Raw genomic sequence first — 16,017 nt, forward strand, 5'->3', positions numbered from 1 at the left:
TTTTTTTTTTCTAAAGAATTTTAAGGATAGTTCTTGAAATCCAACTGAATGAATATACTATGTTTTAGAGTCTTGTGCTGTCTAGTCAGTAACCCTGAGGACTTCTTCAGCTGGCTTGTACTGCTGACCCATTGCTGATTCTAGGAATTACCACAATTCCAACACCTTTCCCACTTGTGGGTTCAAAGTCTGGTCTCTGACATCACCTAGAAGAAAAACTAGTTTATTGGTCATCTGTGAACCGGGCCCTTTGCTAGAAGCTGTAATATGGCTTCATTTGACTTCCAATGTGCACTTTGACAGCAGTTCCCATTTACAGTAGAAACTGCTCTTGAGAGTTAAGGGGAGTAGATATATATTCTAAGCATTGTGCACCCAGCACTGGTGATTCCTGACCTTATTTATGGTATGTCACACATAGATTGGTACACTTGGGTAAATGATCTAGCCACAAGACCCTGCCACTGGACTGCCCTAAGGGCTGTGAGGATCATTATCAGCAGAGCTATAACTTAGTGATAAGACACTGATTACAAAACTTTGCTGTGCCATATCATCTCAGTTAGCCCGCACAACAGCCTTTGAGGTAGGTGTTCGAATCTCCATTTTCTAGAAAAGGAGCTTGAGACTCCCGATATGGGAGTAACATTGCCTGTGCGTACACAGCCAGTAGGTGATGGAACTTGATTGAACCTTCAGCTCTGAGGAACTCAGACTCACCCTCACCACATGAGACTTTAGCAAATGGTAGGACCGGAAATAACCGTTTATCTATTTGGCCTGGTAAGGTTAAGTGGACCAGGATGCAGACCAGTCTTACACCCTCCGCTCCGTGACATTTTTAAGCCACAGGAGTAAGCAACAAACACCTGGTCTTGGGATTCAGACAGCTCTTAATCATGGGGTGTTTCACACTCGGTCCAGTCTCCTTGTTGGCGTGTTCTCGGACCTCTCTAAGTCCCAGGTGACTTCTCTGGCAGACTCCTTTGGCCTAGTGCTCTCTGCAGCCTGTCTCCCCTCTGCAGCCTTTTGTGCAGCCATAAATAGTAAAATAAAATATTAATGGCAGTGATTTGACAAATATTCTCAAGTCAGGCAGAAACCACTTAGAACAGATCTTAGCGACTTCTCTCCTAGGTATCTATGCTCAGGGAACTCTACGGACTAGAGAAATGTAAAATTTCAGAGTCAAAACGTTTCTTTGGAACCCTAAGGTGATTTATTTCTAGTTGATTCTTCTCAGTCTGTTAATAAAGTGGGAGAATGAGGAACTCAGTCCTTCATTGGCTGAGTTAAAGCTTAAAGGTTTAAAAAAAAGAAATAAAGAAAAAGAAAGAAAACCACCACCACTTACTACATGATGCAATGCCGACTTTTATAAACCCTCCACCCTTTCTGGCCCAGCCAGCCTTCTCCAGGAAAATATGCTTCAGTGCTTCCTCCTGTTTGTGTAGCCTCTTAACATCTCACTCAAATGGACCACAAATTAAACTGCACTTCTTTCTTCTTTGCTCTTCTTTTCTAGCGATAAGGAATGGTTGTTGGCCATTCCTTGCCTTTGTTCTTTGCTCCAGTTTCAAATGAAAGATCAGAAGCAATTTAAATGTTCATCTATTCTTTTCATCATATTCTGAATTCATTGCTTTTTCATATACCCATCTGATGCTTCCGTTCTTAGAGATACCAACATGTTTTCCCAACATGTTTTTCCTATGTGGATGGCTTTGATTTTTCTATATACTCAATAGAAGCCATTTTCTTGAAAGGTATTGTTGAGCCTCTGCAGCAGCTCTTTTAAATAGTCGAGTCATAAACCACATTATATATTCCGTTATTTCCCAGCAACCCTGGAGGGCAACTCAGTCTTGGTTCCTTTTACAGGTAAGGGAGCATGAAATCCTGAGCAAGTTAGGCAAGAATAAATGTGGAAATGTGTCTATCTTATCTCCTGGCCCATAAAACAAAGTAGAATCATTTGTGTTAGTGGTAGCCAGCTGGTAAACAGTTTTCATTTGTTTCCTTCCATCAGGCTTTGAGAAGTGGGGAGAGCATATAAAGTAGCTTTTCACTGGGGTTGATTGATTATTATTGTTTATAGCTAGGATGTATGTCATGCTTTCTAGGTAATAGTTCAATAGCATTTATCAAATAGAAGTCCATGAACCAGGCTAAGTTGGTAAACGCACAGAAAGTATTGGGCTGTCTGCCTTCCGTGATAGGTTCTTTCGTGTCTGTTCTCTTGTTTTGTCGTTAGCAGTTCTATCCTAAGGTAGGTAGGATCACTTGTGTTCTTCCCTTTTATAAATGGGTAGATCAGAAAACACAGACGTATGGATAATAATCTGCCTGAAAATATGGATGGTGAAAAAGCTACAGTTGGAAAACAAGTGTCGACTGTTCTCAGTGGATTCACAGTGTTGTTTTGTGTACCCTTTGTGTGGAAGTAGAGCACTGAGATTACAAAACAAAACTGGGCTAGACCCAGTCAGAGGTGGTTGCGTGGAGGAGAGCGTGAGTGCTTTGGTGATACAAAGGGAGAAGGAAAGATGTGTAGGAAGACATATATTGGCTATGAAATGGAATAGAACTTCCTGTTTGGTTACTTTAAATAAATTAAAAGCATCCTATATTCTATTTAGCAGTTTTCCTGCTGAATGTACTACCTCCATCACTACTGTCCTGCGGGGAGGCATTGACCAAAAGATGGCATCTTGTGGTTCATAAATACAAACATGTATGTCAAGATCTTAAGCAATTCAGAGCTGAACTACAACAGCTCTGAGCACCAACCACAAGAGAGATTCCACATTAGCTGGGAAACAAAAGCTACATCTGTCCTGCTTCCTTTTTTTATCCTCCACCTTAAGTAAATCCAAAGGTTCAGGTGCATGAAAAAATGAATTGTGCATTCAGATTAGCAATAAGCATAAGATTGAATCAGAGTGGTCTGGTCTTAAATTAAGCTTAGGAGCCTTTGCAAGGCCCCTTGAAGGCAAGCAGCAATACAGTTATCTTAACTAAAGAACTTTTGTTTTGCAGAAACAAACCAGAAGCAGTAGAAGTAACATTTGCAGGTAAGTGTCTTTATCTCAATTCTGTAAAGAGAAGACACAATTAAAAAATAGAAAACAAATTTGTTCCTAAAACAAGCCTTGACACTTGGAGCACCATCCCTTAAATTGTCAAGGCAATTTTTAAAAATATTTTTATTTATTTCAGAGAGGGAGGGAAAGGGAGAGAGAGAGATAGTAACATCAATGATGAGAGAAAACCATTCATCGGCTGCCTCCTGCATACCCCCTACTGGGGAGCAAGCCCTGATCAGGAATCGAACTGTGGCCTCCTGGTTCATAGGCACTCAACCATTGAGCCACACCAGCCAGGCTATAGATAAAATTCATATTTTATTAATTTATGAATTATATAAAATTACCTGCTGATGTCTTAGAAGTTTGGGTTTAATTTTGTGGTACAAAATAAGGTTTTATAATTTTGCAATATTAAGATGTTATCTTCAAATAGCCATCATCTCAGTTTGCCTAGTACTTGTAGTGGAGAAACACAAAAATGCAGAGACCTATTCAAAAAGTTAGAGAGAGATGTTATGTTTTCTATTCCCTGCAAAGAATTAAGCGATAATACTACTCTCTTGCTCTGTGAACTTTGAGTTATATAGCCACCCTCTATAAAATGAGGATACTTGACTAGTGATCTTGGAAGCTGAAGTCTGAAGTGCTGTGACTTTGGCGGTAGACACCGTCCACCTGCCCTCCTAGCTAGGAATGCTGGATCTTCCTAAAGAGATGGCAGTCAACACCTAGTTTCAGGAACTATCTATGTAGGGCACCTTCTCTGTCCTACAGGAAGAAGAAGCCAAAGAGAAAGGAGGCCTGTAGATTAGAAGAAACTTAAGGGATAACCAAATGCAGTGTGTGGGCCTTGTTTGGATCTGAATTCAAATAAGAAAACAGTATTAAAAACTTTTTGAGACAGCATTTGAACATTTGACTAGATATTTGACATTAAGAAATTATTTTAAAATCTTAAGCATGATAGTGGTATTATGGTTATGGTTTTTTTAAGTCTTCCATTTATTTTCTAGAAATACATTCTAAAATATTTATGGTGTGATGTCTGGGATTTGGGTTAGAATCAAATCCAGTAGGGGATGGGTGTCTAAATAAAACAATATTGGCCATGTGTTGATAATTGTTGAAGTCATATAATGGGAATAGGGATTCGTTATACTGTTCTATACTTGTTTAAAGTACATCACAGTAGAAGTTTTATTAAAGAATTTTCCAACACCAAGCTATGATTAAGATAACGATAGCTTTATAATTTTAGAAAAGAGCAAAGAAATAGGTACTGAACAGTTCTATCCCAGTGTTTCTGCTGACTGCCCACGTGGATTTAAAATAAATGTCATTTTACTTATATGCCTTCTAAAAAGAGGGACTTTCTTATGGCCTGCACAGATAGGTAGTTTGAGACATTATTCCTCATTCCCAAGTTAAGCAATCTTATTTACTTTACTTACAGATTTTGATGGGGTCCTCTATCATATTTCAAATCCTAATGGAGACAAAACAAAAGTGATGGTCAGTATTTCTTTGAAATTCTACAAAGAACTTCAGGCACATGGTGCTGATGAGGTAAGTTCCACATCATTTTCCTTGGGACTCTTGTTTTCTCACTTTTCTTTTTTTTTTTTTTTTTTTTTTTAATATATTTTATTGATTTTGTACAGAGAGGAAGGGAGAGAGATAGAAAGCTAGAAACATCGATGAGAGAGAGTCATCGATCAGCTGCCTCTTGCACACCCCCTACTGGGGATATGCCCGCAACCAAGGTACATGCCCTTGACCGGAATCGAACCCAGGTCCTTCAGTCCCCAAGCCGACGCTCTATCCATTGAGCCAAACCGGTCTCGGCTGTTTTCTCACTTTTCGTTGACAACTTGCCATCCAGAGAAAAGATCCATGGCACTGAATTTCCCCTGTTGGCACTGGCCACTCTGGATAGCTTGCTCACCTAACAGGGTTTTGGTTTTTTTGTTTGCTTTTTCCTCTAGAGAAATAAGGATATTCCCTAAGCATTGAAAACAAAAACAGCTTTAGTTTTAAAAAAATACAGCAAAGAATACTCTTCATTGACTGATACAAAAATGGCTATCTTGAGAATGAGATGGGTTCCTTTCTATTTCTATAACAGTGTCAAGCAGGTGTATTAATTCTGGCCTGTTTGAAATTTATGATCATAATTTTTCATTCTGAAAATTTAGGCACAAATCTTCCCTTAAATTTTTTAAATTTAATATTCTTTAGAGCTGGCCTCTTAAAGTACCTCTTCTTCTCTATGACTGCTTTAGAGGAAATATGAAAAGATGTCCATGTGTTGTGAAACTCTGAGTGGCCATGCCTTATTCACTGGTTTCTTTCAGTAGTTAAAATAGCAGGTTTGGTTCCTGTTGAACTATATTTGCTCTGAGGAGAGCCATTTATGGAAGAAAGAAACTGCTATTACACCAGTGTGCGCACATTGTGGTTGGGTCTCAAAGCAGGAAGTATGACTCAGTTCCCGAATCAGTTTTCAAATATCTTTCAGTTTTAACAAGCGAGGTTCTCCTTAACCTGGTGAATGAAGACACAGCCATTTCTATGTTCTTTCTGATTAAGAGTGGTAGCTTTTGATTATTTAAAATTTATATAATGAAAAGACTATTTACAAAGGAATATGATAGAAATCTCAATTCTTTGGTTTAAAAATTAAAATTGTATGTTAACCAAACAATGCCAAGAGCCATAAGCAGTCACTTACCTTAGTTATTCATATGCAGTTGATTTTCCCCATAAATTCAAGGGAAGATTCAAAACCTTTTCTGATTTGCCTCTTACGTTCAAAAGAAGAATAAATGTTTAGAGAGTTTGTATTCATAGTTATTTTACCTGGGAAAGAAAAGCTTCAGGAAGAAGATGTAGTGATATAAAGAATTATATTAAATATAGTAGCTGATTCTTCTCTTTACCAGATAGAGAGCAAGAAGAAACAAGTGGCTATTAAAGTGGCCCTCCTTAGATTAACTGTAAAATAACGACCTGAAAATAATTATTGAACAGTTGAATAGCCAACCAAATTGTGTAATGATTTTCCCTAGGCAGCCCTTTCTCTGTAAAGATCGAGGTGCAATAATAATCTTTAGAAAGGAAAGAAGTGTCAATTAAGCTAGATTTCTTAAATCTCTCTCCAGCCTGCGCTTTCCTTCCAACAGAATGCCAGAACACATTGCTATTCTTAGAGCTACCACAAGGGTCAAAGGACCAACCCCACCCACTCCGGTGGGTGGAATGAGTAACATTCACAGTGCTGGAGCAGAGGGCACAGTAAATGCTCCAGGGTTGGTTAAACAGTAACCAGCGTGAGATAACCACAGGAAGCTTGTTACTTTGTCACAGGCTCCTTTTCGAGGCATAAAGCCTCTGCCGCTATGGTGGGAAGGTTTGATGGGGATGATTGATAGGTTACCCGTACCATCTCCTAGTGTTAGGTTGAAGAGTGGGCACAAATTGAAGAGTGAATCATAGTTAAAAGTGCAAGTGAAGTAAACCAGGTACATTGGCTGGTTTGATCAAAGGGAGTGAGCAGAGGAGTTGAATGTGATATAAATTTGGCTCTAAAAACCTTTTAGATCTTAGAACTTAGTAAGCCTGGAATTAAACCTAATCTTAGGGGCTGTGGTTTCTCCCAAATCTGATTTCCCCTTCCTCCAAATACTAATAGTGCACATAGTACAGAAGTGTAGCTCAGGGGCATTGGGCTAATTAAGATTCTTACAGGATGTGCATGTTACTTTTTCCCAAAAAAATTCTTTAGAAGAAGTGGTATACGTATAAGACACCTGAAGATCATGACCTTGAACCTTTCCCCTTTAGTTCCTCTTCTGTGAAAGATATCTCACAGTGGCTATATGGTCACCAAATGGGAACTATATGTGGCATTCTTTATCTTTTGCCTTTTTACAAACTGATATGATCCCTGGCTCATGCTTTGAGGTCCACCCTATTAACCAAGCTTTGCAGTTTGAGAATTTCTTCCAGCTAAAGGAAAATGGTTAAATGATATGTGGAATATTAAAGAATACCTAAGAATGGGAGCACGAAGAACCTCACCATGCAATAATTTTCTCAAATGGGGCATAAAGTACATAGTCTGCTGCTGTTTAAAAAATATCCAGAGAGCACATTGAAAATAAGATTAGAAGGAAACATTGGTATTCACTCACATCTGTTTATTGCTTGTCCTGATATGCGGGTATATGTAACTGACCACAGCAGTGAACAGCACAGAGTGCCTGCCCCTATGGAGCTCCACTCTGCTGCTGCCTGTGTCTGCAGAGCTTTTCTCCGGCTAATGCACTTCTTTAAAACATGCGGGTGTGACTTCTATAATTAAAACGGAAGTTTGTGCTTTATTGATTTTAGAGAGGAAGACGAAGGAGAGAGAGATAGAAACATCGGTGATGAGAGAGAACCGTTAATCGGCTGCCTCCTGCACACCCCACACTGGGTATCCAGCCTGCAACCTGGGCCTGTGCCCTGACCTGAAATTGAATCATGACCTCCTGGTTCATAAGTCAACACTCAACCACTGAGCCACGCCAGCCGGGCAAATAACCATCTTCTTAGTGCTTAATGTGTCCCATGTGACATAAGTCAGAACTGTTCCTTCCAACATAAAAAGTTTGTTTCTTAACCCATGGCAGCCTAAGGGTAATTTCCACCAGGTGAAGCAGTCACACTAGCACAGGAAAAATAGGGAGATGTGAAAAGGTTTTATCATTTACTTCAAAAAGCTGGAAAGTAGCCAGCAGTAAGTATTGGTTTGGGGAAAACGCCTTTAGAGAATACAATCTTCTGTGGACCCACCAGTTTAAATAACTGGCTAAGATTCAGTTATCCATTGTCTTGCCTTTAAAAAGCTGGTGATGAGCTAAATAATTTTAAAGCATGCAAAATGAGCAGACTAATTGGAATCAGTTCCCAACAATGTGATTTTATCTCCTCATTCACCTGGGTTGATAACTAACGTTATTTATACTCACTTGGCATGCATCCTCTGCTCATTGAAAAAAAGATGTTTACGTGCAGTGTGTGATCTGGAGGTTGTGACCAAGTCCTAATAGAGTAAAAGATGAGCCTTGATTGAAAATCAGGTCCTAGGCTAACTTTTTGGATTAATCTCAGTTCTGTGAGTGACTTGCTTGGTATCTCAGATAAATCTGCTTTCTTCTATCGTTTACCATAGAAATGAAAAATGCTGGCTTAGGAGAAGCTTGGCAAACACGTGCTTTAAAAGTAATGGAAATATCATGACCTTTGGATTAACATATTTGTTTTGTATTTTCTAGTTACTAAAGAGAGTGTATGGGAGCTTCTTGGTAAATCCAGAATCAGGTACGTGGTAATATACATTCGGAGAGACATTGAAAGAGACCTGCCCTGTTTGTACTATGCTTTTTTTAGCCAACAGATTTTGTTTATTATCTTGCAAATATTTCTGTATGACCCCAGTTCATACTTCAAGTCTCCATAAAAATAGCTTTTAAGGGGCTTTGTATTATTCAATAATGGTACACAATGTGGTGAAAAGTATTGGTGTATGTTTTTTCACATTTACTTAAAGGGTCTAATTGACTCTTTCTTATTAATCGTTTAACCAGAGAGCCACCTTTGTGGTGATTAAGATGCTTTTTGAGCCAAAACCGATTTGGCTCAGTGGATAAGGCGTTGGCCTGAGGGCTGAAAGGTCCCAGGTTCGATTCTGGTCAAGGGCATGTACCTTGGTTGCGGGCACATCCCCAGTAGGGGGTGTGCAAGAGTCAGCTGATCGATGATTCTCATTGATGTTTCTAACTCTCTATTCCTCTCCCTTCTCTGTAAAAAAAAAAAAATTAGAAACATTAGAAAAAATCATTAGAGAGTTAGAATCATCAATCAGCTGCCTCTTCATACCTACTGGGGATGTGCCTGCAACCAAGGTACATGCTCTTGACTGGAATCGAACCTGGGACCCTTTAGTCTACAGGCTGATGCTCTATCCACTGACCCAAACCAGTCAGGGCCTCAGTATGTTGTGTTTTTTGTTTTGTTTTTTAATCACATCAGAAGTCTTTTTTTTTTTTTTTTTTTAATATATTTTATTGATTTTTTACAGAGAGGAAGGGAGAGAGATAGAGAGCTAGAAACGTCGATGAGAGAGAAACATCGACCAGCTGCCTCTTGCACACCCCCTACCAAGGATATGCCCGCAACCGATGTACATGCCCCTGACCGGAATCGAACCTGGGACCTTTCAGTCCGCAGACCGACGCTCTACCACTGAGCCAAACCGGTTTCGGCTCACATTAGAAGTCTTACTTAAAGTCTGACTTCAGCAATTGTTGTATTTGGCTTCTTAAAGCTAGCAAACCTCAACTTTAAATTTTTTTTTTTTAATCTAATCTTGTATTCTTTTGCTTACTGGTTTTTGGGTCCCTAAAATGGAATAATGCTTGATATTATTTAATATTGGAGGGCCAAAAATGTGCTAAGCACTATCTAGAGCCGAGATTTACATAGCTCATGTTCTCAATGAGGATAGACTCAACAAAAAACATAGACCTGAGGAATGTTCTTGGGGAAAAATTAAATGTTCAAGATGTTCAGCAATATGAAATCCTTTGCAGTTCTGGTAAAAGTATTCCCATTAGCCGAAACCGTTTTGGCTCTGCGGACTGAAAGGTCCCAGGTTCGATTCCGGTCAGGGGCATGTACGTTGGTTGCGGGCACATCCCCGGTAGGGGGTATGTAAGAGGCAGCTGGTCAATGTTTCTCTCTCATCGACGTTTCTAGCTCTCTATCTCTCTCCCTTTCCCTCTGTAAAAAATCAATAAAATATATTAAAAAAAAAAAAAAAAAAAGTATTCCCATCAGTTGCCTAGAATATGTAATGATCCTCCGTGATGCACAGATAGTTGTTATCTATAGGCATTTGGACACATATTAATCATTTCACTATATAGTCAAGCATGCCAGCCTTGTGTGCTGGCATTTGTCCTCAGTATGCTGTAAGGAGCCAGAGTAGCGCAGTGGTCAGCAGCCTTGGATTTCAGTCCTGTTCTGCCTCATTTATCGATGATTCACTATGTTCCAGACACTTTAAATATTGTACTGCATTTTTCTTTTAAGTCTCCTCCATCTCACCACCCCCTTTTTTAACAAATGCAAGAATTGGAAAGGTTAGGCAATCTGTCTAAGGTCACAAAAGTGGCAAGGCCAGGATTTGTCTCCAGTTCTGTTTAGCTCCAAATAGAGTTGCCTTTACCTCTCTGTCATGATGCATTTGTCATGGCGCTGTGCCTGTTTGAAGCTCTTTTTCCTTCTGGAATGAGAATAAACATCTGACCTGCCTGTTTCAAAGTATTCCTATGGAGACCAAATGAAGTAAAATATTTTAAGACATTTTGAAAAATTTAGTGTATACAAATAAAAGCTACTGGAGATTTTTTCCCCCTAGATTTTTCCATATCCTGCCTCCTTCCACAAAGACTTGCAATGGTACATAAGGAGGTATATTTTATTATCAGAAAGATACCCAGTGCCCTGCCGGTGTGACACAGTAGTTGAGCATAGACCCATGAACCTAGAAGTGTCTCTCTATACTTCTCCTATCCCCTCTCTCTAAACTTAATAAAAGCATATTAAAAATTAAAAAAAGCCGGGACCGGTTTGGCTCAGTGGATAGAGCGTCGGCCTGCAGACTGAAAGGTCCCAGGTTCGATTCCGGGCAGGGGCATGTACCTTGGTTGCGGGCACATCCTCAGTGGGGGGTGTGCAGGAGGCAGCTGATCGGTATTTCTCTCTCATCGATGTTTCTAACTCTCTATCTCTTCCTCTCTGTGAAAAATCAATAAAATATATTTAAAAAAAAAAAAAAAAAGATGCCCAGTTTGTTGGCACTTGGCACATTGAATCTCCAAGAAAATTTTTACTCAATCCCCTTCACAACTGTGCATATAACACTAAATTTCTAATCAAAGTTACCAGAGTACATTGTCTTCCCATTTATTTGTAATCAGTCATCTTCAATACTGATTCATATTTTTGAATAGCATTTGTTAATTAGCTGTTTATATACAGTGATGTTACAAGAATTGAGGTTTTATTTCACCTCATTTGTCCTATGAGGTTGGTGGGAATGGATAGCATTCTACTGGGGTTAAAAGTATGAGCATTGAGACAAAATAAAATGTCATAAGAAGTTGGAAAGTTTTTGTCTTTTTTAATAATATCATACTGGTGTTTTTTCCCCTCCAGGATACAATGTCTCTTTGCTATACGACCTTGAAAATCTGCCTGCATCCAAGGATTCCATTGTGCATCAGGCTGGCATGTTGAAACGAAATTGTTTTGCCTCTGTCTTTGAGAAATACTTCCAGTTCCAAGAAGAGGGCAAGGAAGGCGAGAACAGGGCAGTTATCCATTATAGGGATGATGAGACCATGTGAGTATAGAATGTGGTCCTGAAGCCAGCCTGTGGCTGTCGCACACACTTATCAAAAGACATACAGCTAGGTCAGACCTTAGCCTCTGTTGTATGAACCCTCCTCCCCCAAAGTGTCTTTCTCATAAATTCTTTAAGCCAGGATGTATGATTTGGGGTCAAAAGGGAGGCTACTTCCCTAGTCTCCAGTATTGAACATTGGCGAAAGATGAAGAGAGAATCCAATACTTTCCTGTAAGGTGCCACCTTTCTGAGTCCCTGCAGTAATGTAGTCGGGTGGATAATCAGGAGGTAGAGGGTGCCCATAGGTTCTGTGTTATTGCAGCTCTTGGGTCATCTATATGCTGTGAGTTTCATTGTATGCAAAGAAATAACACTTTTAAAGTGGTGTTCAGAGAATCACTAACTCGAGATTCCATTTCATGCCATATAGGCAAAGGTAATAACATCTACTTCGGTGATTTTCCTCTCCTGCCCCTCTCAAGCCGTGCATTTATCATATGGACTTTGTTGGCCATAACTACTTAGTCTCACTGGGCACACCTTGTTTCATGAATTAAGAAGTTTATGACTTTACCCTCCTAATTTACTTGTAGATCAAGTTCTTAACAAAACCCCGTACTGATTCTGTACTTACTCCTGGGTTTTGTTCCCCTCAGGTATGTTGAGTCTAAAAAGGACAGAGTCACGGTAGTCTTCAGCACAGTGTTTAAGGATGACGACGATGTGGTCATTGGAAAGGTGTTCATGCAGGTACGGAGCGGACGTCTTGGGGCAAAACCATAGCATGGTGGTTTATAGCCTGGCACCAAAACCCACCACAGGCACAGAAAAGGGTCAGTTCTGTGGATGTTGGACCTTGTTGAAGATTAATTCAACAGCCCCACCACTGAATGTTTCTTAGTGGCTTTAGCCTTGCTAGGACTGGATTGGAGGGTGATTTGAATATTAAATATATTTAACAATATGATTAAAATATTAAGCATCCTTCCTGCCCCTGTGGGGGTCTTTGATTTAAAGCTTGGTCACACTTCTATCCTCTTGTATTCATCAGATTTCTGGCAAGGTCTATTGACTTTTGTCACTAGGTTTCTGAGTCTGATATCTGCTAACCAGTTGCTGGCTCTGGGACATAAGAGCTCATGATGAAGCACTATTCAGGCTGAAATGGCTTGGCATTCAAAATCTAATATAGTGGTTAAATTTTCAAAAAACTTTGTTCTGTTCCTTGGCAGGGTGATGAGATTTAAGAATTCTGGGACAGGTTTTTTTTGCCAAGTAGAATTGAAAGATAGTTGTGCTTAATATAGTGAGGATACTTGATTACAACGTGGCTAGGAAATCTTCAAAAGTGATCTCAATTTGATCCGTCTGTCATGGCTTTTTGTGTTTAGACTAATGAATCAGAAACTCTAATTTTGGAGTCTCTATGCAGAAGAATTGGAATATTAATGCTTCTAGCCTTTGAGAGTAATGTTTTATATGTATGTTAGAGAGAGAGTGTGAGTGTGTGTGCGTGTGTACATAGATACATACATATATATCTTGGGTCTAAAATGTAAGCCTCCAGATACGAGTTTCATATATTTTTGTGCAGAATTGATGATAATTAAATGCAGTAGCTCAGAAATTGGGGTAAATCCAGACCAGCAAACTAATTTTAAAAGCTATGAAGTATATATTTAGATTTGGCTGGTTTTTACCAATCTTGTTCCATTTTATTCCAGGCTACATCTTAGCTTCTTTTTATACTCTAAACAGACCTTATCTTGGAGAGTGTACTGGAGATTTGTTCCCTAGGAGAATGTTGTGTATTCTTTTTTGTGTATGAATGTACATTCCTCCCTCACAGTACATATGGTAGAGAACTTGTCTAAAAGAGAAAACAGAGTCTCTGCATTTTTGCACTGACAGCATCTCCAGTGAGTGACTGGCCTGGCACCATGCAGGCTCATCTGGTGTCTGGGAATGTGGAATGGCTGTGCTCGGAAGCCATCTGCCCACTCCCTCTCCAAACTTAAAGTCTGGGGTCACTTATTTGAAATGACCATAGAAACCTAGGCTGACTTTGCTAGTTTCTCTCCCCCCCCCCCCCCCCCCCCCCCGCCCAAAAAAAAATAATAATCTTCGCATTTTCTTGTGCCTAGTTATTTTAAACTTCTAGGAGAAAGACCAACAGATGCCTGGCACAGAAGGTTGTGACCTGGGACACTGTTTGAAGTCCCTTGTGGTCACTAGTCTGCTTGCTTTGGGCCTTTTGGGTTTTCCCATGCCAACATGCACTTCTAGCCTGGTCAGAGCACAATTCCTGCTTTTGTCCTTTGGCAGACACACTCTGAGGGATGCTTACTGCCTGTAGAAAAGACAGGGAGTTTCCAGTTCCCGTACACACACATGGTCAGGGCCTGGATTTGGTGCATTATCTTTGTAGGCCTGTAAGCTGATGTATGCCCACAAAGAGAAAGGCTGGTAGGTGTCATTATTTCAATGCTTATTCTGTGAGAAGCTATTAAAAACAACTCTTTTGGAGATTGGAGTATGATAAACTAGAATTTTTCCATATTATGTAGATCTTAAAGTCAGTAACTAAGAAAAGTTAAATGGAAACCATTGGGTTCCCTATATTGAGGGACAAGACACAAGCCATCTGTTTCTTTAGATATTTGTGAAGATGTTATTTTGAGGACCCTTGCTATCTATATATATGCGTGATTATATATTTAATCTACTAGAGGCCCGGTGCACGAAATTCGTGCACAAGTGCAGTCCGTAGGCCTGGCTGGCGATCGAAGCACAAGCATCTGGTGTGGATGGGCAGGTCCCAGCTGATCTCTGGGCCCCCGAGCGCACCCTCTGCCAGAGTAATTGGACCCCTGCCCGGCTCCCTCAGTGCCTGGGAGCCCCGCTCACACCGCCTTGGCTTGGTGCTGCCCGCTCACCTGCTCCACCATCCCACCATGGTCCCACTCTCAACAGGGCCTGTTGGGGCCAGCTGTGCCTCCATTGCCAGCACCATATCGCTGACGCCCTCCATGTTCTGTGCCACCCCCGGTAGTCAGCACACGTCATAGCAAGTGGTCAAACTCCTAGTCAAGGGGACAATTTGCATATTAGGCTTTTAACTATTTTATAAAAGGCCTGTGACCCTAACGCTGTAACGACCAAAGACTGGTGGGGCTGCACGATTGTGCACTCGACTTCTAGTTATATAATAATTATAGGATATTTTCCTGACCTGGGAACAGAGTCAAAGTGAATTTTTTTGTTTGTTTTGTTGATCCTCATTGGAGGATACTTTTTCCATTGATTTTTAGAGAGAGTAGAAGGGAGAGGAAGAGACAGAGATTAAAACATCAATTGATTGTCTCCCACACAGGGCCCTGAATAGGGCCAGGAATCAGGCATGCAACTGAGGTACATGACCTTGACCAGAATCACACCTGGGACCCTTCAGTCCTTGGGCCAACGCTCTATCCATTGAACCAAACCAGCTAGGTCAAAGTCAGTGATTTTGGTAGATATTGCCAAGCTCTCCTCCACAGAAGGTGTACCATTTTCTCTTCCATCCGTTTTAGCATGCCCATTTTCCCAGAATGTGTTGTCAGACTTTTGGATTTCTTTCAATCTGATGGATTTTAAATGGTCTCTCTGTTCTATTATGAGCAAGGTCAAAACATCTTTTCTTATTTTTAAGGTTTTTGTTTTTCTTTTCTTGTGAGGTCTCTTTTTATGTTCTTTACCCATTTTTCAGTTGGATTATTGATCTCTATTTCTTTATATAATAGGGAGATTAACCATTTGTCTGTGATAGGAATTGCAATTTCCCCCTCCAGTTTGTCATTAGATTTTGTGGTATTTTTATTCCGCCATGCAGAAGTAGTTTATTTACACATAATTAAATTGATCAATCTTGTCCTTTATGGCTTTCTTGATTTTGAGTCATAGAAATTCCTTTTCTACTTCAAGATTATAAAGAAATTGACCTCGCCCGGCCGGCATGGCTCAGTGGTTGAGCCTGTGAGCCAGGAGGTCATGGTTCAATTCCAGGTCAGGGCACATACCTGGGTTTCATGTTTGATCTCCAATAGGAAGCATGTAGGAGGCAGCTGATCGATGACTGTCTCTCATAGTTAATGTTTCTATCTCTCCCTCTTCCTTCTTCTCTGAAATGTATTTAAAGAAAAAAAGAAATTGACCTGTTTTATTTTTCTAGAATTTTTAGTTTCATTTTACACATAAATCTTTTTATGATCTGTTTGGAGTTTCTCCTGGTCTGTAACATAAAAGATGGGCCCATCCAGCCATCCATGGCTACCCACTGGTCCCAATAGCAGTAATTTAAAAGCCCATGTTCATACTACTGATTCAAGGTGCTACCTGTATCATATACCAAAATTCTTTTATATATACATACATATATATATATATATATATATATATATATTACTGATTTTTTTACAGAGAGGAAGAGAGAGG

The 16,017-nt window shown here is 40.0% G+C and overlaps 1 protein-coding gene across 1 annotated transcript in view; it reads left to right on the forward strand.

Moving 5' to 3' along the window:
* Positions 1–16,017, forward strand: part of ARPC2 (actin related protein 2/3 complex subunit 2) — a 28,185-nt gene that overhangs the window by 4,525 nt on the left and 7,643 nt on the right. The window contains exons 3-7 of the mRNA XM_084891987.1: positions 3,040–3,074; positions 4,543–4,655; positions 8,408–8,453; positions 11,355–11,541; positions 12,201–12,294. Coding sequence (XP_084748113.1) covers positions 3,040–3,074; positions 4,543–4,655; positions 8,408–8,453; positions 11,355–11,541; positions 12,201–12,294 — 475 coding nt within the window. The remainder of the gene's footprint in view (positions 1–3,039; positions 3,075–4,542; positions 4,656–8,407; positions 8,454–11,354; positions 11,542–12,200; positions 12,295–16,017) is intronic.

Source organism: Pipistrellus hanaki (genome assembly GCF_964339955.1).
Source record: "Pipistrellus hanaki genome assembly, chromosome: 8".
NCBI classification, from domain to species: domain Eukaryota; kingdom Metazoa; phylum Chordata; class Mammalia; order Chiroptera; family Vespertilionidae; genus Pipistrellus; species Pipistrellus hanaki.